Genomic DNA, 27592 nt, shown 5'->3' with positions numbered 1-27592 from the left:
GAAAGAGAAGCTTTTTACTTCATCCAAAAATAGATCTGTATTTTTTGTAAGTTTTCAAATACCATGATGTATAAACTAGAATAAAAACCAAACCAAACAAACAAAAAAAACCAACCAAAAACCAACCTAGAATATAGGTGTAGAATGAAAATATAAATTACAATCGTAAAATCAAGTGAAGAGTTAGTAAACTCGTTGAACATTGACATGAAAATGAATAGTATAATTTTGATATGCTAATTAAGTCTCTGATCTTTCAGAAAATCTAAGCATATTCTGCCAGGAACAATAATAGCTCCACTGATTTCAGTGGAATTGCTTTTCTAAGGAAAATGCTATTTGCAAACCATTGTTTTAGAAGAATGGTAATCCCCAAAATAGCTGGAGCCTGTTCCACGGAAAACCCAAATACCAGAACTGAGAATTGGGTCGAGCTAGTGGTTTGTAGGGAAAGAATAGTGACCATTAATGCTTACTCTTCTTCAGTGTAACTTTTGCATTCAGAATCAAATAGCACTTGCTAATAATGTTGCTTATTCTAATTATTTTTTTTTTGTGAGGTCGTATTGCTTACAGCCTGTGCGGTTTCATACCTCGTTGTTATGTAGCGTATCTCTCTTCAGCTGCATCTCTTCTGTTTCCCAGTGAGATTTTTGAGGAAGTCTCAAACACCGTTTGAGAGCACCAGTCTGGAGCACTTAGGCCAGGCTCCTGCAGGAGGATGAAGTTCTCCATATGTGGAGTTATGCAGGCCAGGGGCCTGCCACTGTGGTTGATGGGGCAAGGGAATGTGTCTGCAGGAGGTGCGTGTTGGGTGAGGGTCTATATCACCATGGTAGCGAGCTAAAGGAAGAGATCATCAGTCTGTGCAACATCAGAGACTACAAATGGAATTGGATCAAATCCTCTCATAGACCCTGCAGCTACAGGAGCCTAAACTTACAACTACATTGAAGGAGATGCAGGCTGAGTCTGCTATTATTGGATTGGAAAGTAGTCTCCTTAGATATGGAAGGGCTGGAAGCCTGTGACTTCTAGCAACAGGAGGAAAGCTCCTTCTCCGCCTGTAACTACAGTATAGGTTCAGTGCTCTGGCTGCTGGTAAGGGACTGATATTTCTGATGTTGATTTTGGCCACTTGATACTTGATAGTACCGCAGACAGTTCTGGACCATAGGATTCTTTTTTTTTTTTGTCATGAATTTATCAGTCCATGTGACATATCTTACTGAATTACCACAGTAAATTATTCTGGTTTGAAAACAACCTACCAGCTGATGCTGTGACTTTCTGTCCTGGGTTCAGAAAGAAATTGTTAGAAAAATAGTAATTAATTTTCCTTACTTTTGAAAGGATTTTAGGTACTTAAACATCCTGTTTCCTAGGACTTCTCTCACACTCTGAAGCCACCTCTGTATAATAATAAAAGCTGTAATAAATTGACAATGGCTGGCAGTCAAGGTGTTCTTATGCTTCTATAGATTGAAGACTTTGCAGAACCAGTCTTATTCTAGCATCTCGTAAGAAAAAGATTTGTTGTCTCTGAGACATGTGCCTTTTTCTATTTTTTCCCATTATTTCCTTTGAGAAAGTTCTGCACAGTCTGCCTGTTCTTGACTCCCACTCTAATTAAAAGCAATTTGATTTCAACATCAATATTTTTTCAAAATGATACCTTTCTGGGCTGAATGTTTCCCTCAGCAGTTCTTTGTTTTTCCTTATTTCTCCTGGTTGCTGTAGGTTCTAGAGAGCATTTGTGTACTTCTTTACTTGCAATGCCTGTTTTTCGAATAGAAGTTTAGAAACAGCATTGCAGCAGTATTACTTGAAGCAAGATCTCTGATGAGGCAATGCTAGCTCATAGCACAAGGTAGATAGATACACACTTAAGACTGTAGTGAGGGGATGTTGGGGGTTTTTATTCCATGTAGAGATTGACCACATCCTCTTTTCTTCTCAGCTTCTCTCTTTGTCTCTCCCTTAATTCTCTATCCTGGTTAACAAACCAGGTTTTATTATCAGGGAAATATAAATAGCTGCTTCAGTATTGTTATATAGACTATAACAATAAAAAATAAAAATGTTTGTAAATGTATCTCAAAAAGAGAAAAAAAGGTGAAACATGGCATTATGTACAGGCATTACTTGGGGCTTCTGTTGGCTTCAGATTAAATGCCAGTGTGTGAGAACTGGAATTTGAACTTTACTCTTAATGGAAGGCTGTGCTTCTGAATGGAAAATTATTTCTCTTGTGCTCTGCTGTCTTCATTAATTCCATGTGTTGTGGAACAAAATTAATTTAGGGCTGGCCTCTTTCAAAATAAAAACCATTTATCAACTGTGCAAAGCACAAGGATTTTACCAAAGAAAGTTGGAGTACAGAAACTTCATTTTGTAATCTCATCTGAGTAGAAAATATAGAGGTAGGTCAAGAAGTGATGCTTTTTTTTTTTTTCCTTTGTAGCTATCTATTTTGTTGTATAAATTGAAAGTAACTGAAAGTCATTTTTCACATTCATCTAATTATCAAAGGAAATCTGAATTTTGTTACTTAGCTCACCTGTAAAACCACTCTTTCATGGAATTCTTGCTGAATCCCTGAAGTATTCAAGACATGATTGATAGGTAGTAGTAAAAAGTCTTAGTGGTAAAAAACTTGAACATTAGCAGTGAATCTGGGTAAATCTGGATGTGCATTATCTATACTCTTATTCCTTTTGTCAGGATGTGCATTATCTATACTCTTATTCCTTTTGTCAGGAAAACACAGTTCTGGGTACTTAATATTTCACCCTATTCTTTCTTTTAAGAAGTTACAAATATAATAGGTAGGTTCAAGGATCGTAGCACTGTTTCGGTTTTTATTTTGCTGTTGTGGTGATTTTCTCTTACTTTTGGGGCTAGCTCACCCGTAGAGGGTGCTAAAGGACTGTTGCGTGAGCGTTCAGCGGGTTAGGAAATTGGCTTGGCACATGTTCTTTTAGAGGAGCTCTCAGTTATTGCTCTCTGGACTTTCAAATCTTATGTACATTCTTGGCTCTCTTCCTGTGAGCAGTCTCATTTAATTCAGTGAAGCTACTGAGTTTACAGTTAAGTGTGTGTTTATCTCTTTGTAGGATGAAAAGCTAGTAAGGCTGTTTAAGATTTTTGAAAAGTAAGAGAATGGAGCTTGGTATGCTGAATGAGGAAAAAAAAAAACAAAAAAAACCCCAAAACATACATGAAAAATCTTGCTGCTGTCTGCTTGTGAGACAATTGCAGGAAGACCATTTTGGAGTGCTGTGGAAGTTTTGTGTATGGGATACATATTCCTTATATTGCTGGAGGCTGTATTTTCTAATGAATTTAAAGGAGACAAAGCTGTAAGAAGACAGAAGTGAATATTTGGAAGAAGCAGCTTCTTTATATATCTCCTTTAATCCAGAATACCACTGAAATGCAAAACTCCGATTAATCTTCTTTTCCTCCCTTGCATTCTTCTTAATTTGATAGTAAAGTTACAGATTTCATCTTGAACTGTCTTCTTTCAGCCCTCTCACAGATAATGTTAATTTTTCATTTCTCTGCCTGTTTTCCATGATGACAAGTGGGAGAGGGAAGAGACATTAAGGGTCAACGCAGTATAAACCTATGGCAAATATCTGGAAGCATGTGTTTTCTGTCAGACTAGCTATTCCTACCATTATCAATCTTCTTAACTAAAAATACTATTTTGAAGGATTCCACAGAGCATCTGTTAGGCCATTTATGCTATTTTCAAAACTAGCAGTGGTTTGTGGGCACAGCTTGGAGACCACTGGTTTAGACACTGAACATATAAACTCCAAACTTGATTCCGCCAGAAACTGTCAGTCACTTAATACCTGTCTGTATAACTTTTCTGAATAAGTAATAATGAATGTTAGCTGTTTGACTCCCACAATTTTATTCATTTTTTTTTTAATGTAAATGCATGTGTATTAACTGTTCTATGTAAAACAAATGCACAGCTTTTGCGTTCATTTAATATATCTTCATTTTTAGGCATTACCCAATTGGTTTGCTGTTTGATCTCCATGCGTCAAATACAGCCCTTCCTTGGAGCATCACAGTGCATTTCAAGGTAAAACTGAAATACACCTCTAGAAATTCCTTCAGGAATTGTCTAAAATTGTAAATCTACAGCTGTTTTCCATGAGGTTGTGTGTGCTTTCAAATGACTTTCCTTTGAAAATTAATTTATTACAATCTGAAAATCCAGTTTATTTTTATATTTTTTCAAGTTAAGTTGTGAGACTGTCAGTGCAAGTGAGTGGGTATAAAGGAAGAACTTTCTATAATGTTTTTAATTCAATCAGCTTGAGTTGACTGAAGACTGGGAAGAATGAGAAATGCTCATCCTGTGGGCACATTGAGCATGGATATGAGATGCTGTAGAAATCCTTGAAGTCAAGGAAAGCTATTGTATTTCATGTGGGTCCCCTTTAGAGAACTGATGGAAATGAGTTTGGTCTTGTGACAGCTTAGTCTTAGGAGAGACATTATTTTGATTACATGTTGTAAAACCATTAGGTATGACTTCACAGCACTACTGATCTTTGCTCAGAAGAGTCCTTGCGCAAGGCTGGCTTTGGTGCAGCATTCTTAAATTCTTTGAAATGAGGTGATCACTGCAAAACATACTTGGGGTTAACTAGAAATCATGGTATTTAACTTTGAAACTTTATTTTCCCCATTATAAAAGAAACAATGCAATGGGAAAACTATTCCAAAGGAAAATGCTGGGTTAATAGGCTTGAATTTAGTGTGTTGAAGTTTGAGGTGAAACAAAAAGCGTATTCGGAAGCAGTTGTGATGAATGTTTTCATTCAAACAGTTCTTCTGTTGGAGGTGTTTTAGAAAAGGTCTTGCCAGCAAGAGTAGTCTGATTCTTTTTGGAAGTGTGCACTGAAGTCATACATTCTTACAATACGTATTTGTACATGTTGAAACTTCTGAAATGACTGACTGAATGAAATTGGGGATGTTTTTGAAACCACTGTAATTGCTACACTGATGTCTGACGTATGTCAGAGAGTGCTGGGATGAAAAAACTTCCAGAGTGTTTTGAAGAACTGAAAGATGTCTAGTTTCATAAATCAGGATTTCATTGTTACATGTTCTGAGAGCTCTGGGCGAACAACAGTGGCAGTGTGTGATGTTGCCATCCCAGAGTAAACCCATCTTGAGAAATAAATTGCAGTACCACAGTGCTTTTCAATTTCATGTAGTCATATGAACTGACTTTAATGTCCTTATATTACTGCTTGTCAGAAGATCAGCTAATTTAAGTTTGTCTCAAAGGTGTACATTAAAGGTCAGCAGAAATAACTAAAAGCTGATGTAATTTGGTTTTTAAAAATACAACATCTTGGATTAAGTACTTGCTAAATCTTTCCTATTTTTTATGTAATTTTAAAGTTTATTTAAATAAACCCATCTTAATCCTGAAAGTAAAAAAAATAACAAATATATCAAAGTATGTAAAAATATTGAAGACATTTTCGTGTGTTACAGTTTCTTACAGCTGAATAGTTCAGGTGTGGGATTCCTGCCTGGATGATTATTTTCATTTGTGTGTAGTTATTTTTCCAAGAGCTATGATTTTTATTTGGCTTAATTGAACAGTTAGTAGATTTTTCTGGAGTTTAGTTTGTGCTGTCATGGCTTTCTCCTTTCTTTTACCAAAGCATGTAGTCAACAGCAGATGTCTCAAACATCTGTGAAGAGTGTTTTTAATACCCTCCCAGCCCCGCCCCCCACCCCCCAAGTTTTCTTTGTTTAAAGTTAAAACCTTGGAAAAAGTTTCTTTCTGTTCAGTAGAAATTTGGAAGTTGAGAGATACTTGTAATTGCCCTCCTGTGTAATGTACGCAGACCAAATAAACATACTTACTGTTTGTACTGAAGAAATAATTTATTCATTTGTACTTCTGGTACGCAATAAAGTAACATGCATTTATATCTCCAGTAAAGTTGAAATACAGTTGCCTTAAATAGTTGTAGAAGGATGAGCTTGAACAGAGCACTAAGGTGTGAGAGTCATGAGAAGCTATAGTCTGGGAAGTTGCTTTTGTTACCCAGGTGTGGCTTTACAGGTAGGAGGGAAACTGTTTGTCTTCCTATTAAACTCATCTCATGCTACTCTGCAGCATGCTTAGCTCTATTCATGTTCTCAACATGGTAATCAACTCTCCAGATTTCTGAGCAGTAGGTGGTGAACTGCTCTGGAAATGGTAGCATTGTTGGAGGGGAGGAAATAGGGTGTGTTAGGGGAAAGGCTAACATTCTCCCTTTGCTGAAGCCCTTATCTGCTGGTGCCTGCTTCTCCATCTATGACCTGGTGCAGAGGAGGAGAGACTGCATCTGTTTTTGTGTAACGGCAGCTGTCGTCTTAGTTTTCTTGGCTAAAAATTGGGTCAGGTATAAATGTAGCCTAGTGCAACTAGATAGTCAAAGAATGAAACATGTTTTGTGAACTAGAACTGATAGATAAATTAGTTATGGGTTGTGAAACCAGACTGTTGAAATTACCTGTGATGGTTTTGGAACATTTATTTGAGAGGACATTTAGTGCTCCTGTCTATTCAGATGATACCTTCTTCTTTATGACCAAGTTTGTGCTGCAAGTGTCTACTGGTATGCAAAATAAAACCAGTAGTGTTTGAGCTTTCTAAGAAAATCAGTGTCAACAGTTAATAAATTTTCTTTCAGAGATACAGAATATGGAGGGAGTATGACTTCACCAATAATAATATGTGAATTTGGTATATGTTAATACTTTCTGCAAATCTTATAGTTGTATAGCCAGGGGTAGCTACCAGCAAGTTTAAGCTTACTTACATTTGATCACTATTTCCTTAAGTAGAAAGAAGGCAAGTAGAATTAAAAATAAAATAATACAAGCATACATGATCTATATTTAAGTATAGAAATTACTATCCTGTGCCCTAGTTTATATATCAATGGGGATGCCATATTTTCTGTTGGTAGTCTCATGTAGGTGAAACTGTTTCATGTGCTTCTTGTAGATGTAGCAGTGTTATTTTCTAAGTTAGTACTTCCATGCTAAATTTCATGAGCTAGTTGTGCGCTGTTAGGAACAAGATAAATTACCATCAGATTTTCATGATGCAATCATCATCACTCTGTATAAGAAAAAAGGTGTAAAGTCAGACTGCTTAAGCTACCAAGGTATGACTCTGCTCTCCGTTGCTGGAAAAATTCGTGCAAGAATACTTTTGAACAGATTAGTACCCACTGTCACAGAAGAACTTCTACCTGAAAGTCAGTGTGGTTTCAGAGCTAATAGAAGTACCACAGACACGGCATTTGTTCTCAGACAACTGCAGGAAAAGTGTAGAGAACAGAATAAGGGGCTCTACGTAACTTTTGTTGACCTCACCAAAGCTTTTGACACTGTGAGTAGAAAAGGCCTGTGGCTGATCATCGAACTATTAGGTTGTCCCCCCCACGTTCCTCAAAATGATTATTCTGTTACATGAGGATCAGCAAGGCTAAGTCAGATATGACGATGCACTCTCTGAGCCCTTCCCAATAACCAATGGTGTGAAACAAGGTTGCGTTCTTGCACCAACTTTATTCACAGTCTTCATCAGCATAATGCCCAAAAGAGCTACGGTAGACCTCAATGAACAAAACGGCATTTATATTCGATATCGTACCGATGGGAGCCTATTCAATCTAAGGTGACTGAAGGCCCACACGAAGACCCTAAATCATCTTGTCCGTGAACTGCTTTTTGCTGACCATGCCACCCTTGTTGCCCATACAGAAGCAACTCTGCAGTGTTTAACATCTTGCTTTGTGGAGGCAGCTGAGCTTTTTAGGCTGGAAGTCAGCTTGAAGAAGACAGTAGTTCTCTACCAACCTGCACCACAAAGAAGATTATCATCATCCCCACATTACCATTGGTGAGTCAGAGCTTAAGTCAGTTCAGCAGTTCAGCTATTTGGGAAGCATTATTTCCTCGGATGCCACGATCAACAAAGAGATAGGCAACAGAATAGCAAAGGCATATAGAGCCTTCGGAAAACTCCATAAAAGAGTCTGGTGCAATAAACACCTGAAGAAAAGTATAAAGATAAGTGTCTATAGAGCCATTGTACTGTCTACTCTTTTATATGAGTCTGAATCATGGATTATCTACCGCCATCACCTGTGACTCCTTGAACGCTTTCATCAGTGCTGCCTCCATACAATTCTAAACATCCATTGGGCCGACTGTGTCAAATATTACTCGCCTAGAGCAGGCAGGGGTCACCAGTATCGAGGCCATATTGCTGAAATTGCAGCTGTGCTGGGCAGGGCATGTTTCTAGGGTGGAGGGTCACCGCGTCCTTAATACTGTGTTTTACAGTGAACTCGCCACCAGTTGCTGCAAGAGAAGTGCCCCAAAGAAGAGATGTAAGGACTCCTTGAAACAATACCTCAGCCTTGGCCATATTGACTACCATCAGTGGTCCACCTTAGCCTCCAGTCCAGAGACTTGGGGGCACACCGTACATAATGCCATTGTCTCCTTTGAGAACACACGCAGAACTAGTCTGGAGAAGAGACAATGTAGAAAGAATCGCACCCCACCTATACCACCCAAGGAGACCTTTCACTATGCTTTTTGGAACCAGATTTGCCTATCCCACATTGGCCTTTTCAGTGATCAGCATGCTTGTAGTAAGCGTGCGTAAAGCCCTTCCCAAATCTTCGTTCGTGAAGTCAAGCTGTGATGATTATCATGACTTTCATATTTATGTTTTTTAGCTTCTGCTCACAGTGCTGCATAGAAATGTGACAGTGGTTTTCCTCTAAAAGAAAAGAGTAGACAGCACTGAGGTTGTAGGAGTGTTTTCTAGTCTTCCATAGTGTTATCTTTTAGAAGCTGGGAAAATTACATATGATGCCGCTTTGTAATATTGTGGCTAAATTATTTCCACTAGCTTAGCTAGCTTTGACCAGTTTTAAATATCTCCTTGCTGTTCTGCAGACCACACTGGATATAGTCTCTGGAACATGTCTCCAGGGACTGACATTCCCTGTAATTCATTGGAAGAAAGTCAGCAGAGAGTTGCCTACCTGTGAAAGTCAGGAATGCCCAAAAAAGAGACCCTGCAGTTAAATATTTAGACACATGTAACAAAACTGTCGTTATCATAAACTTAGCTAAAACTTCAGCTTTTAACTGTAAAAGTAAGTTCCTAGGTTCCTGTCTTACTCAGCATTAGGTATATTCCACTGTTTGATGTTTTGTTGAGGGATACCAGTGTCTCACTTTGAATTCTTGTATTTAAGGAATTTTCTTGATCTTGAAGTATGCTATTTCTGACTGTTCTTTTCTTCTGGATTGGTTACCAGACTTTACTTAGGTTTTAGTCAGTTCCACATAAATTAGTCCTAAGTAACAGTAGCACTTCCTTTTGAGTGCAACACCAGACCTTATATACTTAAGTGGAAAAGATACTAGCAGTCTTCTCTTCCTTTTATACTCCTCGTTTTAGAAGATACTCATCCTTTTGATCCACAGTTTACAGAGTCTGGGTTCACTGTCACAAGGAGGAATCACTATTACATGAAATTCCATTATTTAATTTCCAGCTCTTTTCAATAACCTAATGAGGAGGGACCTATCATTGTTGTCCTTAGAATTTCCTGCAGGTAAGGCTATACCCAGCTCCCTTTCATATTGCTAGCTGTTAGTGGTTCTTGGATATTTTGAGCTCCTGTAGTTTGAAGTAGTGTTCACAATTTTTCCTGGTTTTAAGCTGAGGAGGGAATATATGGTTTGGTTTTGGTTTGTTTTTTTTTGTTTGTTTTTTTTTTGGGGGGGGAGGGGGGTGTTTGTTGGGTTTTGTTTGTTTGGGTTTATTTTTTTGTTTTTTTTTCCCAGAAATATACTGCTCTTACTGTGACATGTAACTATATTGTAAAACTCTTTGAAAAATGCCCTACTTTGCCTGACAAGTAACTGTGCATCTGCAATACTGAATGTAGTGGTGCCAGCTCTAACCAGATAAAAGGAGTATAAAATCAAGTTGCAGTAGGCACATGTATTAGGTAAAGTTGGAGCTGAAAAGGATTTCTGGTATCTAAGGAGAAGTGTAAATGGCATATATGCTATAGTTCATATATATTCATATATGTGGACGGTGATACTTGGAGGAAACATTTTTTCAAAGTCCTGCATAAAAATGTGTGCTAACCTGCCACTGAGAGTCAGTAAGAATTTGGTGCCTGTTACGTATTTCTTCCCCTTTTCTCTTGTTCATTGCCAGAGAATTACATATCTGCTTGAAAACATGTTAAAACTCTTAATTTCCAAAATTTTGTACCTAAGGGCCTAATACAGTCACTGATGTATTTAAATGTATTTGTCAAGTTGAAGGTGAGTGATTTAGAGTAATTCCTGTTTTTACAGAAAACTGTTAGTTTTTATTTTCCCTGAAACTTTTTTCAGGGCAGTGCCTTTCTTGTCAGCAGAGTGAGAGAATGGTTGTTTCGTTCTTCCATAAGCACATTCCAATGTGCTTATTTTTTATAAATATAAACCTGATTAAAATTATCATTTATTTGTGATTTTTCTAAGTTATGTGATGCATTTATTTATCTTGATCTGTCCTTTCTCTTTGTAGAATTTTCCAGAAAAGGATCTTCTACACTGCCACTCTAAGGATGTGATCGAAGCTCATTTTATGGCTTCTATAAAAGAAGCAGATGCATTAAAGCACAAAAGCCAAGTTATCAATGAGATGCAAAAAAAGGATCATAAGCAATTGTGGATGGGATTACAAAATGGTAAATACAGTGAATCAAGTATGAATTATATTTAGGTCTTGCCTGCTAATAAATAATTTCTTAAATTTTTAGTCATGGTGCAGGATAGAAATTGTCATTGTTCTATGGAATTTTAGTCTAAGTTCATGGAAAAGATAATTTTTTTTAATTACTTCTTTTAAGTCACCATTTATGTGATAATCCAAATGTGGATTCAGTTATTCAGAGAACTGATTTGAGTCATGACTCTGTTTTAACAAATCAGAACTAGCAACAAAACAAAATAGTATTGATAGTGTATTTTTGTGCAGGTTATGGTCTTTATTTGGGAGACACCTGGGGTGTAAACACTGTTCACTATTAATGATCTTGGACTCCAAGGTAAAAAAGGTTGTTTCCTCTAGTTAATGCTTGAGGATAGTCACTGATAAACAATACAGGTAAACTTAAAAAAAGTTGCCCAGTAGAATAAGAATTTTACTTTTCTCTATGCCAAAAGGCCAAGGCTTTTTTCATGGGGTAGTCTTGTTTGGTGGTTTGTTTTGTTTTTTTTGGGGGGGTTGGGGGGCAGGGTTGTTTGTTTTTTTTTCAATTGATATTACCATGGCTTTCACAAATTTCTGCATAGATAAGTATTGACTTGAAAAAGCAGGAAAAATAATTCAGCACAGGATGTTGTAAAATAATTAGTGTTCTTACTTTGCACAGATGGCAGAATCTGTACTGCAAAATGCAACTGTGCAAGATGTAACTTTTTTTTTGGTTTTAGTGTCTCCTCTTTCTTATCATGGTTCTTAGAGGCCTGTAAGTTGAAAAGCTTTGTAAGTATTTCAGAAACTGCTATCTGGAATGGATGGTAGTGCTACTTTCAATTTCTTTTCCTCATCTCCTGAAGCTGTCATTTATATTATTACTGGTAAATGTATTTTACAGAAGCTGCAAGCATAAAGATGTTTATTCGGGGTTGAGGTACAAAATACTAAATGCTTATTATTAACATCTTCCCATATGTTTATAAGAAAAATTAAACGAAACAGGAAGAGCTTTGAATGCAAGAAGACCTAAGGCATGCGTTTGGTTTAGACAGTGAGGTTCCAAGTTAGTTTGGGTTTTATGTGTGTATTCAGTGAGTGTGTGGAGTTTCTGGTTTGTTATTGTTGTTGTCAGTGATATTGTCTTTCCTATGAAAGATACTCCTGTAATAATTTTGAAGATTGAGTGCTTATTAGAAACTCTGGTCTCCTTTTATTTAACTGGGGGAGAGTTAGAAATTGAGGAGAAACTGTACTTTGTTTCAATTTAAAGTACTTCTTGAATGATTCTGGTTTGTATAGCTATCAGTTAGCGAACTGATTTATAATATATTTACAAAAGTGAATTAGCAGTAAATAAAGAGTTCTGGTCCACTGGAAGACAGGATCAGTATAAAAATAGGTATTTCCCCAAGGCTCACATTGTTACAAGTCAATTTAAACTGCTATATTAATAATTCTGCAAAAAAAAAGTATTTTGCTGTTACACAAGTACATCTTGCAAGCAGTTTAGCTTGAGAGAAGCAAAATGCTGTGCCAGCATAATTTTATTTTCTATTTCAAGAATTATTAGCTTTATTGCAAAAAGAAATCCTTTCACTTCATCCCAGTGTTCATATGTTCCCAGCAGTGCACTTTGTGTGTGCTTTTTATGAATACTTTTTAAAATTAAAACTAAAATACTTCTAACATGAGTTATAATACAAGTATGATGAGTTATAATAGTGGAAGAAGTGTTGTCTTCACAATGAAATGGTATAAGGTACTGTCCTTTTCTTAACCAGAAGTTATACAACCTTGATACCAAGTTACTGTCCTTTTCTTAACCAGAAGTTATACGACCTTGATACCCTTAAGATATTAAGGTATGGGAACCAGATAAGCAGTGTGTTCTTTCTGTGCTAATCATAGGCTCTCTTTTAGTTGATTATTTGTCTAAATATTTTCAGTTGTAGAGAAACCAAAATTTTACTGTTTTGCTTTACAATGTTGCCTAGCAAGACTGATTTCAAGGTTTCACTGTACTTGATGAGAAATCACACCTGTGGAATCTGACACCTAAATGAGAAGCTTAAACAATCTTCTGAATACTTTCAAATGCTAATTTTAATTTCTCAGCTTTTCGTAAAAGAGAAACAAGAAAAGCTTGTGAAACTAAGATGACTCTTTTTAAGCATGTTGTATCTTTCAGTATGTTTTTGTAGGCTTTCGTTTGAGATATAATAATTTTAAACCTCTTTGTGAAACAGAATGAACTACCACAAAAAAGAAAAGAGAGTAGCATTTGTGATAACTGCCTTGTAAGTAATGATGCATCTGCAGATTTGGTTTTGTTTTTTTTTTTTAATTTTCTGTGAAACTTCAAAACATTTTCTTCAGTTCTTAAATATAGGATATGTTGTTTAACAAGTGATAGCCATACTTACAGGATATGTATTAAATGTTTTGGGGAAAAAAAAACCCTAGTTTTTCTTGTTTGGAAATATGTAACTATCAATTACAAGTGTAATTCAGTAGAGATATTTCTGCTGAGAAGGAAGTGCTTGAAGGGGTAGCCTGAGAAACTTTTCAGTTGCTTGTAGGGGAAGAGCTATAACAGTGAATTTGCAGCAAAATCTTCTGCTGGTAACAGCTGGTAGGTATTCATAACAACCTTTATATTCCTCCTCCCACCATTTCTGGTTTTGTGTTAATCTGCTGCCAAATCAGGAAGGTAAACATACTTTTCTGTCTGTTGTTTGTGCTGTGGTTTTGCTTGTTCTTTAGACTTCAGTTAGCCAATCTTTGTCCATAAAGCAGATATTTCTTAGCTAGAACACTTCTCTGTGACAGGTGCGTCTGTGTTGTACTGATTTTGACCAGCGTCATGGATAGCTGACTGTGGTAGGGAAGTGATAAATGCAGGCTATATAGATACTGACCTCTCTTCCTTTGTCAGAATTGTTAAAATTCTTTGGTCAGAAATGATGGAAAAGGTCGCTACTGGTTTTGCTTTAATAGCGTTATGGCCATTTTTATCATGGATAGAGGATTATCAGTGGGTGTTTTTTACTAGAAATATGGGAAAAGAATGTAATGCTCATTCATGCTGTAGGGCTTACCAGAAGTTAAGTGGCCATGTTGAACTGTTCTTATTAAAGGAGAAAAATCCTGCAAATATTCAGAATATGCAATATTTTATCTTCTAATGCATGTGATCTTTCTTGTCTTTCTGACAGAATCAGGCCTGTGTTGCCTTGTATTTATTTCTAAATTATATTTAAACCAGCCTTGGGGTTTTGAGCGGCAGAAGTTGTGTTATTTCTAGGTTATCACATTCCTGTTCAGAAGTGTTTGAAGTGCCAGAAGGAAATAGTCAGGACCTCTTTTGTGCTGTGTACACATGGCCCACACAAGTTTGATAAGTATGAGATGCATCAGAGCAGGCCTTCCAGGGATTCTGTTGTTTTGGTAGTGGTGATGGTCATTTTTGTTTGGATTTGATTGGTTGTGGGTTGTTCTGGGTGGGTTTTTTTTTTCTGGTAATGGATTGTGACCTGGACTTCAGTGTGAGTTCTGCAGTGTTTATTGGCTTGTTACCCTTCCTGCACAACTGGCTATACAAATACTCAGCCCTGTATGGTGCAGTATCCAGGATTCTAAACTGTCACCCCCCTGAAACTGACTTTTGCATTATTACTCTTCATTACTGGCCTGGTCCTACTCACACTGCTGCCCTGATCGCAGTGCAGAGGTGAGGAATTGACGGCAGTCTGAATTTCCCCATTGGCTTTCTCTGCTCTGCTCTCAACAAGGGCATTGCAAGGCTGGGGAGAAGTAGTGGGTCTCAAAGGAGGACATGAACTGCGCAAAGGCAGAAAAGGGAGAAAAGCAAAAGGGAACCCAGCATTCACAATGCTACTTTATACTAAGTCTCTACCATGAGAAGAGGTTGTCTAGGGACAGAGCTAGATGCAGATGCTTTCTATTGTTTTCACCATCTTGTGTGAGGCATCCATGTGTTTAATGAAAACCGTGAAACTCAGAGGGAGCAAGCTTGGAGGTGTCTGTCTTTGGCACAAGTAACCTGCCAACCATATAACCTGTTCATATACTGTGGAGAGTTTGAAGTTTGAAGGCCTTTGCGTTTTGTATTTATTTTGAGACTCTTCCTCCTGGAATGTTACCATTTCTTCAGAAATGCAGCCACCTTCCAGACTTCCTGCTGAAGCAGGTGTGCCTTTCATCTTCAACCCCAACCACAAATCAGCTTGTTCTCTACCTTCACTGTTGTCATCTCATACAGCTTTTTTCAGATATTTGGTACGCTTGGAATCAGATTGAGAGAATCTTGGACTGTGTTTCTGTAAGTCTGTTTTACTTGGGTGTAAGTGATGCAGAGCCTGTTTTTTTTTTGTTGTTTTGTTTGTTTGTTTGTTTTTTACTGCCTTCTGCTTTCCTTCCTCCCCTTAAAATGTCATTTCCTGTAAGATGTGTAAGGTCTAACTAAATTTTACAGTAAACTCTCTCTAAAAACAGGCTTAATTTTTAAAATTAACTTTAGTAGTTGAGGGTTTTTTGCTTCGCAGTTTGAAATGCTTTTACATTATTTTCTGCTAGTTAAATGCCTGAGCTTGACAGATGCATTAATGTAAAGGTGCCTTAACTCTGAAGAAAAGCTGTATTAGAAAAAGCATAGTACAAGGAAAGCAAAGTAGGTTAGTGAATTATACAGAGATATGCTGCACTATTTTCAGGTATATGAACTGAGCATAATCAGAGGCAAAGAAGGTATTAAAACATCCAGGCTATCTAGTCTGTGAGCAGAGAATGGGAGGACAGATGACATTGTCAGGTGTCCTTTTCCCTTTGACTTACTCAGGAAAGTCTGTAATAAGCCCTCCTGCTCTATTCCTACACAACCTGTGGGTTATGTGTTTAAAAAATGGATTACACATTTTTGTTTAATAGTTATCAGAGCTTTCTTTTTAGCTTAAGTGACAATACCTACTGACATCACCTGCTTTTAGGCTACACAGAAAGCTTATATTTGGTGGGATATATGCATTTTTCATATTTGATTAAAGGAAAGAAATTCTTCTGTCTTTATTATTTTCTTCCCCTGAACCTTTTCCGGATAATTTGATGACCTAGAAAAACAAAGGGAGATGATGTCAAGGAAACAGTGTACTTAAAGTGAAACTTCTGTTTTGTGAATACATTTAGTAAGAAGAATGTTTCTAGGGTATGGCTCCCTTGTGTATGTTAAAACAGGAGGAAAAAACCTTTTAGGATCTGATAGATAATCTGAAGAGTAAAATACTGCTTTGTCATACGGTTCTCAAAATGTCCTGTTAACCTGCAACACTCAAGCAATGTGCTTTTATTTCTCTATCTTCAGAATGCTACTTTGCTATAATAGCTAATGGATAAATTACAGTATAAAAGTAAACATGTTAAATACAACACCCTCAAACCTAATTGTACAGTGTTGTGGGGAGGGATTCCCACTTTTTTTTCTTGGACTGCATCTGTAGCTCAATTTATAGTGTGGCTTATGAATTAGTATATTTTTTCAAACTAGAATTTACAGCTAACTATACATAAGGAAGTTTTTCTTAGTTCTCTGATAGTAAACACTTCTGTTGGCAATTTGTTACAGTGCATATAGGCAAGTTGAGTTGAATTGATTTAATTTTTTAAAATTATAATAGTACTAAAAAGGGAGTGGCAAACCTACGTTGCCAACCTTGAGGCCCATACCACTGTACTTGACTGTTATTAGTACTTGAGCTAGTTAGCATGATGTTTGCAAAGATTCCATGTCTTATTTGGAATGGGCAGGCCAAGTAAAGCCTATTTGGTTTTGACATTTAAATTTTACAATAACCACTGCTTTTCTGTGGTGTTACATAGTAACATGCCAACTGAATGCAAATTTTGGGGGTATGTAAAATTAATGGGCACTTCATTCTCCACATATGGTGGAGATATTTCAGGCAATGACTGTTGTGTAATTGCATGGGAAAATTATGACTACTTCACATATATACATTCATGTTGGATGTTGTTACTTTGCTAACTGTGATGGGAAGAATATTTCCACATATTTCTATAGGTAGCGTCTGTCGCTTACATTAAGTCAAAACAGTTCTAAAGTCTTATCTCTCCATATGTGATAGTTAACTTGTTCCTGAAAATAGTCTGAAAAAGACTAGGAAACTTATGTGCCATCTTCAGTTGTGGATTTGTATTATATACCACAATCTGTCAAAATACCCAAGTAACCTCAGCATTTAACTGCAATAGCATTTTAACTGGGCATGGTGGCAATGTGTAAAACAGAAAAAAAAAAATAAAAATAGTACATTTTAATGGCGCCATGTCAGTATTTCAGAGTCTGTTCTCAGAAGGGCTGGCACTGAACTGTAATAGTCAAATATGTATTGGAGTCCTCCTGAAGATCATGATAATTGTGATTATCTGTGGTTTTATTGTACACAAATAAGAACTATGAGATTAGATGGCTTAAAGTAATTTAGAGACAAGTCTTTAAATAGCTGAGAAATAGAGTAACTACCTGTAAAGACTGTTTCTGAATAGCATGGTACAGTTAGTTTTGAAGTGTTTATAATGTTTATCTTTTATCATCAACAGTGCTTCATGTTTGAGGCATGTTACAAAAAACCTAACTTCTTACAAAATTGGTTAATATTGCTCAGCAGTCAGCAGACCTCTGCATGCGTGTAGAATCTTAGTGTTCCTGGAAACAAAGTGGAAGTAGAATTAATACTAAATTTTGAGAAGACTCCTTTCTGGCTGCAAACACAATGCTTATTAGAGCATGAGTCAGTAGAAAATATGCTTCCTTTAATGTTAAGAAAATAATACTTTGTATCCTTGACTTGTAGCTGTCTGTAAAGTACAGTTTATTTGATCATATATATGTGACAGATTAAACCCTTAGTGAGTTTATGACTAAATGAAAAAGTTGTTGAGACCAGTTGATGGCAGATCTGCCATTCAGAGGAACCGTGACAAGCTGGAGCAATAGGCAAGCAGGAGCTGACAGAAACAAGTGCAGAGTCTTGCACCAGGGACAGGAAGGACCCCATACATCCAGCCAGGCTAGGGACTGACTGAGAAGCAGCTTTTTGTAAGTGTCTCATGGTGAGCAGCAAGCTGAATTAAAAGTCTGTTGTGTGTGTTGCAAAATTGAAGATTAACCAGGGAGCTGTTTTTGCCCTTGTGTCCCCTAGAATATAGCCAGATGGTGACTAATTCTTCCCCTCGGCTCAGCACTTGTAAAGCTTTGCTGGGAATGCTGTTGGCTTCTTTGGGACTCCAGGACAAAAGAATCGTTGGCAAATATAAAAGGGTCCAGCAGAGTGCTGCTGGGATGATTAGGGGCTGGAGCATATGCTATATTAAAAGAGAGTGGGGAGAATTGTCTTGTTTAGGCTGAAGGTGAGAAAGCTGAGGATGGACCTAATAGCTGCTTTCCACTACCTAGAAGGAAGGCTGGTAGACTAGATAGAGTCAGATTGCTCTCAGGCATGCCTCCATTGGCAGTAGATTTGTAGAATTACAAAACAAAATGGTTCCAAGTTTCTGCGGGAGGAAGTCTGGGATATTTGGGCAGAGGAAGTGAGAGTGGTTGAGTGGAAACCTTTGGTGACGGTCAAAACATGACTGGGCAAGGCCTTGAGCAAACTCATTTGACTTTGTGTAGACAGCTCTTCAGCTTCTTTTTTTCTTTTCCTTTTTTTTTTTTTGTGGGGGAGGGGAGGTGGGGGCAGGAGCTTTTATTCCAAAGTTTGACCTCCAAAGACACTTCCAATTTAAAGTTTTTCTATGATTCTGATACATCAGTTGTAGAGTCTGGTCTCTGATGGTTTCAGCTGGGATAGAGTTCATTTTCTTTGTAGGAGCTGGTAGTCTGAGAGCAATGCTGATAACACACCGATGTTTTACTCATTGCTACGTAGTGCTTACCCTAATCAAGGATTTCTTGGTCTCTCGTGCTCTACATGAGCACTGTGTGCTCTGCATGAGACCCACTAGTTTTGTAGTTAATGTTATGGTTGGTTCTGTGCAAGTGCTTCTAGCTGTGCATTATTTCTGTAGTTCATATGGTTACTAGACAGTGGTGAACCACTGAGAATACACAAAAGATTTGTGTCTTTTGAACTTGAGGATTGGACACATTTTTATGCAAGCTGCACATTGGTATTGCTTGAATAGAGCTAGAGATACATTTCAAATTTATACAAATAAATGGCTTTAAGAAGACGCTATAAATAGTACCAATAAAAAGTTATGCATGTGTGCATCTCTGTAGTATTGAAGGATAACATGTCTGGTATCATTTAGTGACTGCATTTCTAATAAATACTTATAAGTGACTTACATTTTTAAGTGATGGATTTTTCAACTGGATCTCACCTGTATTATTTGATTATTAATTTTCTGCTCTTTGACATAAAATGCAGTGAAAAAGTTTTATATTTCCCTTTAGGCAAAGTTATATAGCAACCACCCTCTCTTGTTTAAGAAATATGATTAGTAGTCATATGAAACTTTTATACTGTCACTAATCTCACTTCTGTTTGGATCTTATTCCTATTACTTTAAATATTGTTGTTCAGATATGAGCATGTTCCTTTTGCAAATCCTGTTTATTGCTAATACAGAAACTCTTTAGCACATTGGTCAAGCACTTTCTTGAAAACAGATGGGTTGTGGAAAACAAAAGTAATCAGATTTGGCTATTACAGGAGTTTAGATACGAGGTAGACTGCATAAGCTTTTTACAGGGGAGGGAGATGAGTGTGCAAAGTGCTTTTGCTAATAGGTAGGGAAATGTTCTTGTTTACTCGATTGGTGAAAACTCAGTTTTGTTTTGATTGTCAAACTTCTGGTGTCTTCTGTCTTTAAGAACTGGCTAGCCAAAGCACTAATTGGTTCTTATAGCTCATCATAGCACTAAAGCTGCCTTAAGTCTGTTTGGCATATAAAGGAGGTACTGACACACAGAAATGGGAGAATGAGAAATCCTTTCACTTACATTTTCAAGGGGTTTGGTGGTGGTGGTGCTCGGAGCGGGGTGGGGTGGGGTGGGGTATGTTTGGTTGTGTTGGGTTTTTTTGTTTGTTTTAAGCTTTGAGTCTTAAGTTTTCTGCAAAAGTTAATTTTAGATTTTTGGAGCTTTAGGCTTCTGGCATTCAGTCAATGCCCCTAATGCTAATAAAAGCTTTTGCCAGTCATATATATCAGTATGCAAACTGGATAACCTTTTCCTGCTGCTTGCTTTGAAAACTTGTGTTAATTTTCTTACACTCAGCTCAGTTTCCCATAGTAAAAATACCACATCCATGCAAAGATGTTTGGAGGACAGCAGCAAAAGGTTATGAGGATGAATTAGCGTAGATGTCTTCAGACAGTGCAGTACACACAGTGGAGATGTGTCTTGAGACGTCTGACTCCATTGTTTCTAGCTAATTTATTAGAAAGTTTTTCATTCTGAGGATATAAGGCAGATTGACAAAACATACTTGATCATGAAATGCAACAAGTCTCATTGTTAACTGTTGCAGAGTTATTGCTGTTACTTTTAGAAAATATTAGAAATTTAAACATCTTGATAAAACAATAGATTCTCTTGAGCAATATCTCTGTGTTCAGAGAATAATAAATTTGTAAATTTACCTGCTTTGAATAAGGTTACCTGCATAATTTCTGGGAGGTGAGGAAGTTGGAATGAAGAAGTGAATCAACTCTAGATTACATTAAACATTACTACTAATGTTTTTAGTAGGAAGGATAATGTTTTTATCCTTCAAAGATTCACTTGTTTGCCATATATGTCACAAGGGAAAAATCTATTTAAGCTCCTACTGTCTGTTATTTGTTCAGAATTCCATGTTCATCTTATCCATAAGATGTATTTGCTCATTTCTGTTGAAATTTGAGGACAGTAAGCTGTTCACTCAACTAGTTACTGCAATAGTAAACAAGTAAATGAAGTTATGTTTGTTTATGTTTAAGTAGGATGTCTCCAAATATGTACATTCCTTATTTAAGAGTCCGCTGAAGCTAACTAGCTGAAGTAGGCTTTGTTCATTTTGGTTTGTGTATCGCATAATTAGTTATTTTATCAACTGAGTATATACTCAGAAGTGGTAACTGAAGTATAAATCAATCAGTGCCTACTGTCCACACAGTCTGTAGTGAAAGTTGTAAGTCATTCTCAATGCTGTCTCCAAGGACAAGGGAAGTGTGCTAGGTCTTCACCTCCCCACTGATGGAGTTTGTGAGGAGGATGCAGTCAGTCATTCTTTGTGTCAGCCTTTGTAAGAATAAACCTCTGAGTGTAGGCTGAGGTTCCCAAATGCAGGCTTGCTTGGGCGCAGAGCCAGGGTCATCACTGTCACAGCCACCTGCTAAGCTCCCCAGCTGGTGAGCTATGGGGTGGTGCCCTGTGTCCAAACAGCTCCTCATCTCATGGTGATGACTGCCGTTCATGTAAGTGCTTGTCAAGAGGCACTTGCCTCTCAGGAAACAAGGGTGTGGAAGTACTTTGAGATAAGTATCAGGAAATGCTCCTACAGAATACCTGGCAGGAGTTTGTCTACCATTTCTTGGAAATTCCTGCCTTGTCATATACAGTCAGGAAAAGCAATGCATTGTAAAACCTGCCATATATATTAACTATGTCTTTTAGTGCACTGACAGGCATCTGTACTGTACATGGGAGTGAAGCAAATCCCAGACTATTTCAATTTTCTGCAATTGTTTTAATTATTATTAGCAGTTTTGGAAGCGCGAGGATCCTTTGTTCTGTGAATAGATTTCCTGAATTTCACCTTACCTCAGGGGGGCTGAATTCTGTAATTGTTACACCACCAGGTTTCTTGAGACTTCTCCGAATATTGTGCTGAGGAGGGAAAATTGAAAAAAACTGCTCTCCTTAATAATTTTAAACACAATAAGCTATTCGGTTCTTGTAATGTCTGAACAGGATGAAATGGTGTGCTGCCTTGGGCTACTTTACTAAACCTAGTTACTTGGATAATATTAACAAAAATATGTTTCAAACATAACCTTTTATTTTCAGGTTGTGTCATGAAACCAGCAGTATATTTTCTGATTATATTGTACATTGTTGAAGATTATTTTAAGGTTTACATATCCAAATGTAAACACCTCAAGAAGTTTTTCTACTATCTTAGTTTCTCTACTTTACACCTATTATTCATATATAGTTAAGAACAATAGGGTATTCTTAGCAAACTTTGAGAGTGTGGACCAGTGGCAGTGGGAAGTGGGGTGGGGGAATAGACAGTATTGAGGTAACGAAATCTGTAACTTGTGGCGCAATATTTCCCTGACAGTGGGAGATACAATATGAATTCAGGTTGCTTTCTCTTTCAGTTTGGTAAGTTGCTACATTACAGTTTTTATAGGAGACTGCCTATGACTTACCTTTGGCTTCAGAATTGTTCTGGTTTAAACTCTTGTTGGCAAGTCAGACACACGATCTACTCCCCCCCCCCGCCTCTTTCTTCCCTTCCCCCCCTCCCCTGCTCCTGGAGGGATGGAGAGGAGAATCAAAAGAATGGAACTCCCACAGGTTGAGATAAGAAGAGTCCAGTAACTAAGGTATAACACAAACCACTGCTGCTACCACCAATAATAATAATAATGACAAGGGAAATAACAAGGGAAGAGAATACAACCGCTCACCACCTGCCGACCGATACCCAGCCTGACCTGAACAGAGATCTAGCTCTTCTGGGTAACTGACCCCAGTTTATATACTGGGCATGACGTGCTGTGGTATGGAATACCCCTTTGGCTAGTTTGGATCAGGTGTCCTGTCTCTGCTTCCTCTCAGCTTCCCCTCCTCCCTGGCAGAGCATGAGACCCAGAAAGTCCTTGGTCAGAGTAAACATCAGTGTTATCAGCTCTGTTCCCAGGACGAAAGTCAAAATCACAGCGTGGCACCAGCTACTAAGAAGGAGAAAAAATGACTGCTACTGCTAAACCCAGGACAAGAATAAATAGGGAAGAGAAATGTAGGGAACAAATATCAGGAGAACTGGCTACCCTGGATTTGGAGAAGGCTGAGGTTTTTAATGACTTCTTTGCCTCAGTCTTCACTGCAGATGCTCTGACCACACCACCCAAGTCTTAGAAGGCAGACGCAGGGACTGTGAGAATGAAGACCCTAGGCCCACTGTAGGAGAGGATCTGGTTCGAGACCATCTTAAGAACCTGAACGTGCACAAGTCCATGGGTCCTGATGAAATCCATCTGCGGGTCCTGAGGGTGCTGGTGAATGAAGTTGCTAAGCCACTGTCCATCATATTTGAGAAAACATGGCAGTCAGGTGAAGCTCCCGATAACTGGAAAAAGGGAATTAATTATAATCCCCATTTTCAAGAAGGGGAAAATGGATGATCCAAGGAACTACAGACCAGTCAGTCTTACCTCTGTGCCTGGCAAAATCTTGGAACAGATTCTCCTGGAAGGCATGCTAAGGCACATGAAAAACAACTAGGTGCTTGGTGACAGCCAGCATGGCTTCACTAAGGGGAATTCCTGCCTGACCAATTTGGTGGCCTTCTATGATGGGGCTACAGAAATGATGGACGGGGTAGAGCAGTTGATGTCATCTACCTGGACTTGTGCAAAGCGTTTGACACTGTCCCACATGACATCCTTGTCTCTAAATTGGAGAGACATCAATTTGATGGATGGACCACTCGGTGGATAAAGAACTGGCTGGATGGCCGCATGCAAAGAGTTGTGGTCAATGGCTCAATGTCCAGCTGGAGACCAGTAACGAGTGGTGTCCCTCAGGGATCAGTGTGGGACCAGTCTTGTTCAACATCTTTGTCGCTGACATGGACAGTGGGATTGAGTGCGCCCTCAGCAAGTTTGCCGATGACACCAAGCTGTGTGGTTCGGTTGATACGCTGGAGGGAAGGAATGCCATCCAGAGAGACCTTGACACGCTTGTGAGGTGGGCTGATGTCAACCTCATGAAGTTTAACCATGCCAAGTGCAAGGCCCTGCACCTGGGTCAGAGCAATCCCAGGCACAGCTACAGGTTGGGCAGAGAAGAGATTCAGAGCAGCCCTGCAGAGAAGGACCTGGGGGTGTTGGTCTATGAGAAACTTAACATGAGCCGGCTTCAGTGTGCACTTGCAGCCCAGAAAGCCAACTGTATCCTGGGCTGCATGAAGAGCAGCGTGACCAGCAGATGGAAGGAGCTGATCCGGCCCGTCTACTCTGCTCTTGTGAGACCTCCCGTGGAGTGTTGTGTGCAATTCTGGTGTCCTCAACATAAAAAGGACATGGAACTGTTGGAACAAGTCCAGAGAAGGGCCACGAGGATGATCAGGGGACTGGAGCACCTCCTGTATGAAGATAGGCTGAGAAAGTTGGGGCTGTTCAGCCTGGAGAAGAGAAGGCTGCGTGGAGACCTCATAGCAGCCTTCCAGTATCTGACGGGGGGCTATAGGGATGCTGGGGAGGGACTCTTCATTAGAGATCGTAGTGATAGGACAAGGGGTAATGGGTTAAAACTTAAACAGGGGAAGTTTAGGTTGGATATAAGGAGGAAATTCTTTCCTGTTAGGGTTGTGAGGCACTGGAATGGGTTGCCCAGGGGGGTTGTGAATGCTCCATCCCTGGCAGTGTTCAAGACCAGGTTGGACAAGGCCTTGGGTGCTATGATTTAGCGTAAGGTGTCCCTGCCCATGGAAGGGCGGTTGGAACTAGATGATCGTAAGGTTCTTTTCAACCCTAACTATGATTCTTTTAATAGTATATGGTTTTTTCATGTCTTGTACTTTCATGTTCTTTCAAATCTCAGGAGGAAGAAGTTTTAAAAATGTATCCAAATACACATTTGGCACTGGAATGGGTTGCCCAGGGAAGCTGTGAATGCTCCATCCCTGGCAGTGTTCAAGGCCAGGCTCGACAGAGCCTTGGGTGACATGGTTTAGTGTGAGGTGTCCCTGCCCATGGCAGGGGGTTGGAACTAGATGATCGTAAGGTCCTTTCCAACCCTAACTATTCTATGATACTATGAAAATCAATTCATATGTCAAATTTACGTAAGGAAATTCTGCATGCTTTTTATGTTTTTGCAATCCTGTCTCATTTACTAGTCTGAGCTAGAAAAGAATATGTGTTATTAACAACATCTAATTTTACCTTCACAGATAAATTTGAGCAGTTTTGGGCAATAAATCGAAAACTCATGGAGTATCCTCCAGAAGATAGTGGATTTCGATACATCCCATTTAGAATTTATCAGGTAGGAGAAAATGAAATAAAACCACTATTACCAAAGCTTCCCACTGACGTGTCATATATCATAATCTCTTTTCAGAATTATATGTTCCCTTTTCTAACATTATGCTATGACTTTACATGCTCATCATTGCTGGATCTTTGAGTTGCATAAATTAGCAAATTAGTTTTATATGTGGACTGTATTTGTAATAATATAGATAATTACCATTTGTAACTGTGTAATACTTACGAATGTACTAAGGCTGATATAGATTATGTTTGGGGCTTTGTTTTTAAAAAGCTAATTCTATCGTTAGAAATAACTGCTAACTATGAAGACTGCTTTGGGTGCAGAATGCCCTCTGAAAGGTCTAAGATATTTCAGGAGTGGCACTTTTCCCTCAACCACTGTATAGGCTTCTTTTCTTGTTAGCCTTATAAGGTGAAAGTAATGGCATAGGCCTTGCATGTAGTTCTTATATTTGTCTTGTAGTTGTATATTATACAATCCAAAACTGGATTTGAATATTTTTTGTATTAATTTGCCAGTGCACCTATTTTTCTCAGTGGTTTACTTGGAGACTTATTCCTTGGAATCCTTCACAATTTTTTTATATCCCCTTAGTTTTTTATAGCGTTGAGGTCAAAATGAAGTTTGGAATTATGTATGGTTAAAAGTTTATATAGAGTTAATGAAGCCTCTCTGCAAATGAAACAGTTCTGCTCTGTTCTGTCTTCAAAACATTTTCATCTATTTATGTTTAAGTTTTGCACCTGTAGCTATCAAAAATCCTTTATTCGTAGTACTGAGTAGTCTGATACTACTTTTGGAACAGGCTTTAATGACCATGCAAAGCTATACAATCTTCCAGTGAGACTGAAGTAACTTTTAGTGTTAGATTTAAGACATTTACTGTCATAGTGAAACCTTAGATTGAGAACGGAAGTCAGTTATTTTGTTAGAGATCATAGCAGATGGCAAGGTTTTTATAAGCATCAAAAAATATGTATCAGGAAAAGTAGTTCACTCACAGCATTTTGTTTGTTTGGTAACTAAGTTGTTTTTTTTGTTTGCTGATAGGCTTGGGGGTGGTTTTGTTTGTTTTTGCTTTGTTAGGGGTTTTTTTGAAGTCTTTTCAAAAAAATCAGGTAAATGGGTTTGTAAAAATGGAGGTTTTCCTCTCTTGAATAAGGTACAGACCTTTAAGCCGTGAGGGAAATTTTGTATATCACATGATTTCAAGCTAGTAAGGCTTTCTTTTTTTTTTTTGAATAGAAAAAAAAGAGAGAGAAAAAAAGTAATTCAGTAAAAAAAGGCAATTCTGTAATATATATTCCTTCAGCCAGTAGTATTTATTTTCATTCTCAATATCTTTTCAACTGGGAACCCTTACTTGCTATAGTTTAAGCCAAAAATGTCTAACTAAGAATGAAAGACCAGGCATAAAGAAAGATGATGCTGAGACAGCCTTTGAGAAGGTTGGTGTGTATTATTTTCAGTAATGCTTCTCTTAATATTTCTAAATGTTCCTCTTTTTTAAAAAAGTGGATGCAGGTGTGTCTTGCTTTTTTTGCTTGGTTTGGTCTGTGTACTGGTTACTGCTCATCATAAAAGTCTGTGTGTTTAAAGGAATTTTCAGAAAGCATTAGGAAGGGTGAGATTATAATTTAATTCCATGCAAGGAATTGATTCCTGTAATTTTAACATAATCCTACAGTACTTGGTGAGACTTGCATATGCTGAAGTAACCACCTCAAAAGTGTTCTTAAGGTGTATTTACCCCGCACCGTGACTGGATTAAATTTCTATTAGTGCTGGTAGAAGTCAGCTATGCATTCTAGTTAGTTGCTTGCATGTCCTTACATAAGTACCTGAAAGCCAATTTAGCCTGGGTTTGTGTTACAGTGGATGTTTATTCCCCATGTGTTTTTGTAGATACTTAAGGATATGCAGGTGGATGGCAGGAAATATTAGGCATTGTCTTCAGTGGAGAAGAGTTCCTCCTCTTAGTCTCTATACCTTCCATTACCCCCAAATTATTAGAAGGAAATTCTGTGAAAGGAACTGCTTAGTTTATGTTTGCACAGTATGAGGTGGATGAATTTGTTTTCCTTCAGAGAAAGGTACTAGATTATGATATTGACTAAGAAAAATCAGCTTTAGCAATTACTAAATGTATCTGGAGAAGTTGCTGCAGGAAAAAGTGTATGCAATAAAGTGACCAGATGTGCTTTTCACTGAAGGCTTGATATTTTCAAAATTCAAAATACTCTTTCAGTTGTAAAGCTTTTCTATTGAAATACATTTCTAAAGAATAATATGAATCATACCTTGTGTGGTATCCAAATCTGATGGTATGTGTGGGACAAAAAGATGGCAAAAATACAAATGTTATACTTGGGTAAGTCAGAGCTAAACTAACCACAGGTAATTGTGAAAGCCCTTGTCCAGCACCTCTCCTTTTAAGT

General features: G+C 38.0%; 1 protein-coding gene across 4 annotated transcripts in view; it reads left to right on the top strand.

Annotated features, from left to right (window-relative positions):
- ATG5 (autophagy related 5) overlaps nucleotides 1-27592 on the top strand; it is an 81468-nt gene that overhangs the window by 8052 nt on the left and 45824 nt on the right. For all 4 annotated transcript variants that reach the window (XR_009965999.1, XM_062624754.1, XM_062624745.1 and 1 more), the window contains 3 exons: nucleotides 4024-4102; nucleotides 10664-10826; nucleotides 25051-25145. Coding sequence is in view for 3 of the 4 variants with exons in the window: in XM_062624754.1 (XP_062480738.1) it covers nucleotides 4024-4102; nucleotides 10664-10826; nucleotides 25051-25145 (337 nt within the window). In the remaining variant the exon portion in view is untranslated. The remainder of the gene's footprint in view (nucleotides 1-4023; nucleotides 4103-10663; nucleotides 10827-25050; nucleotides 25146-27592) is intronic.

The sequence above is a fragment of the Pezoporus occidentalis genome, unplaced genomic scaffold (genome assembly GCF_034315485.1).
Source record: "Pezoporus occidentalis ecotype Australia unplaced genomic scaffold, CSIRO_AGI_Poc_V1 ctg109, whole genome shotgun sequence".
NCBI classification, from domain to species: domain Eukaryota; kingdom Metazoa; phylum Chordata; class Aves; order Psittaciformes; family Psittacidae; genus Pezoporus; species Pezoporus occidentalis.
The sequence above is the reverse complement of the archived record's forward strand: the minus strand, read 5'-3'. Positions and strand labels throughout refer to the sequence as shown.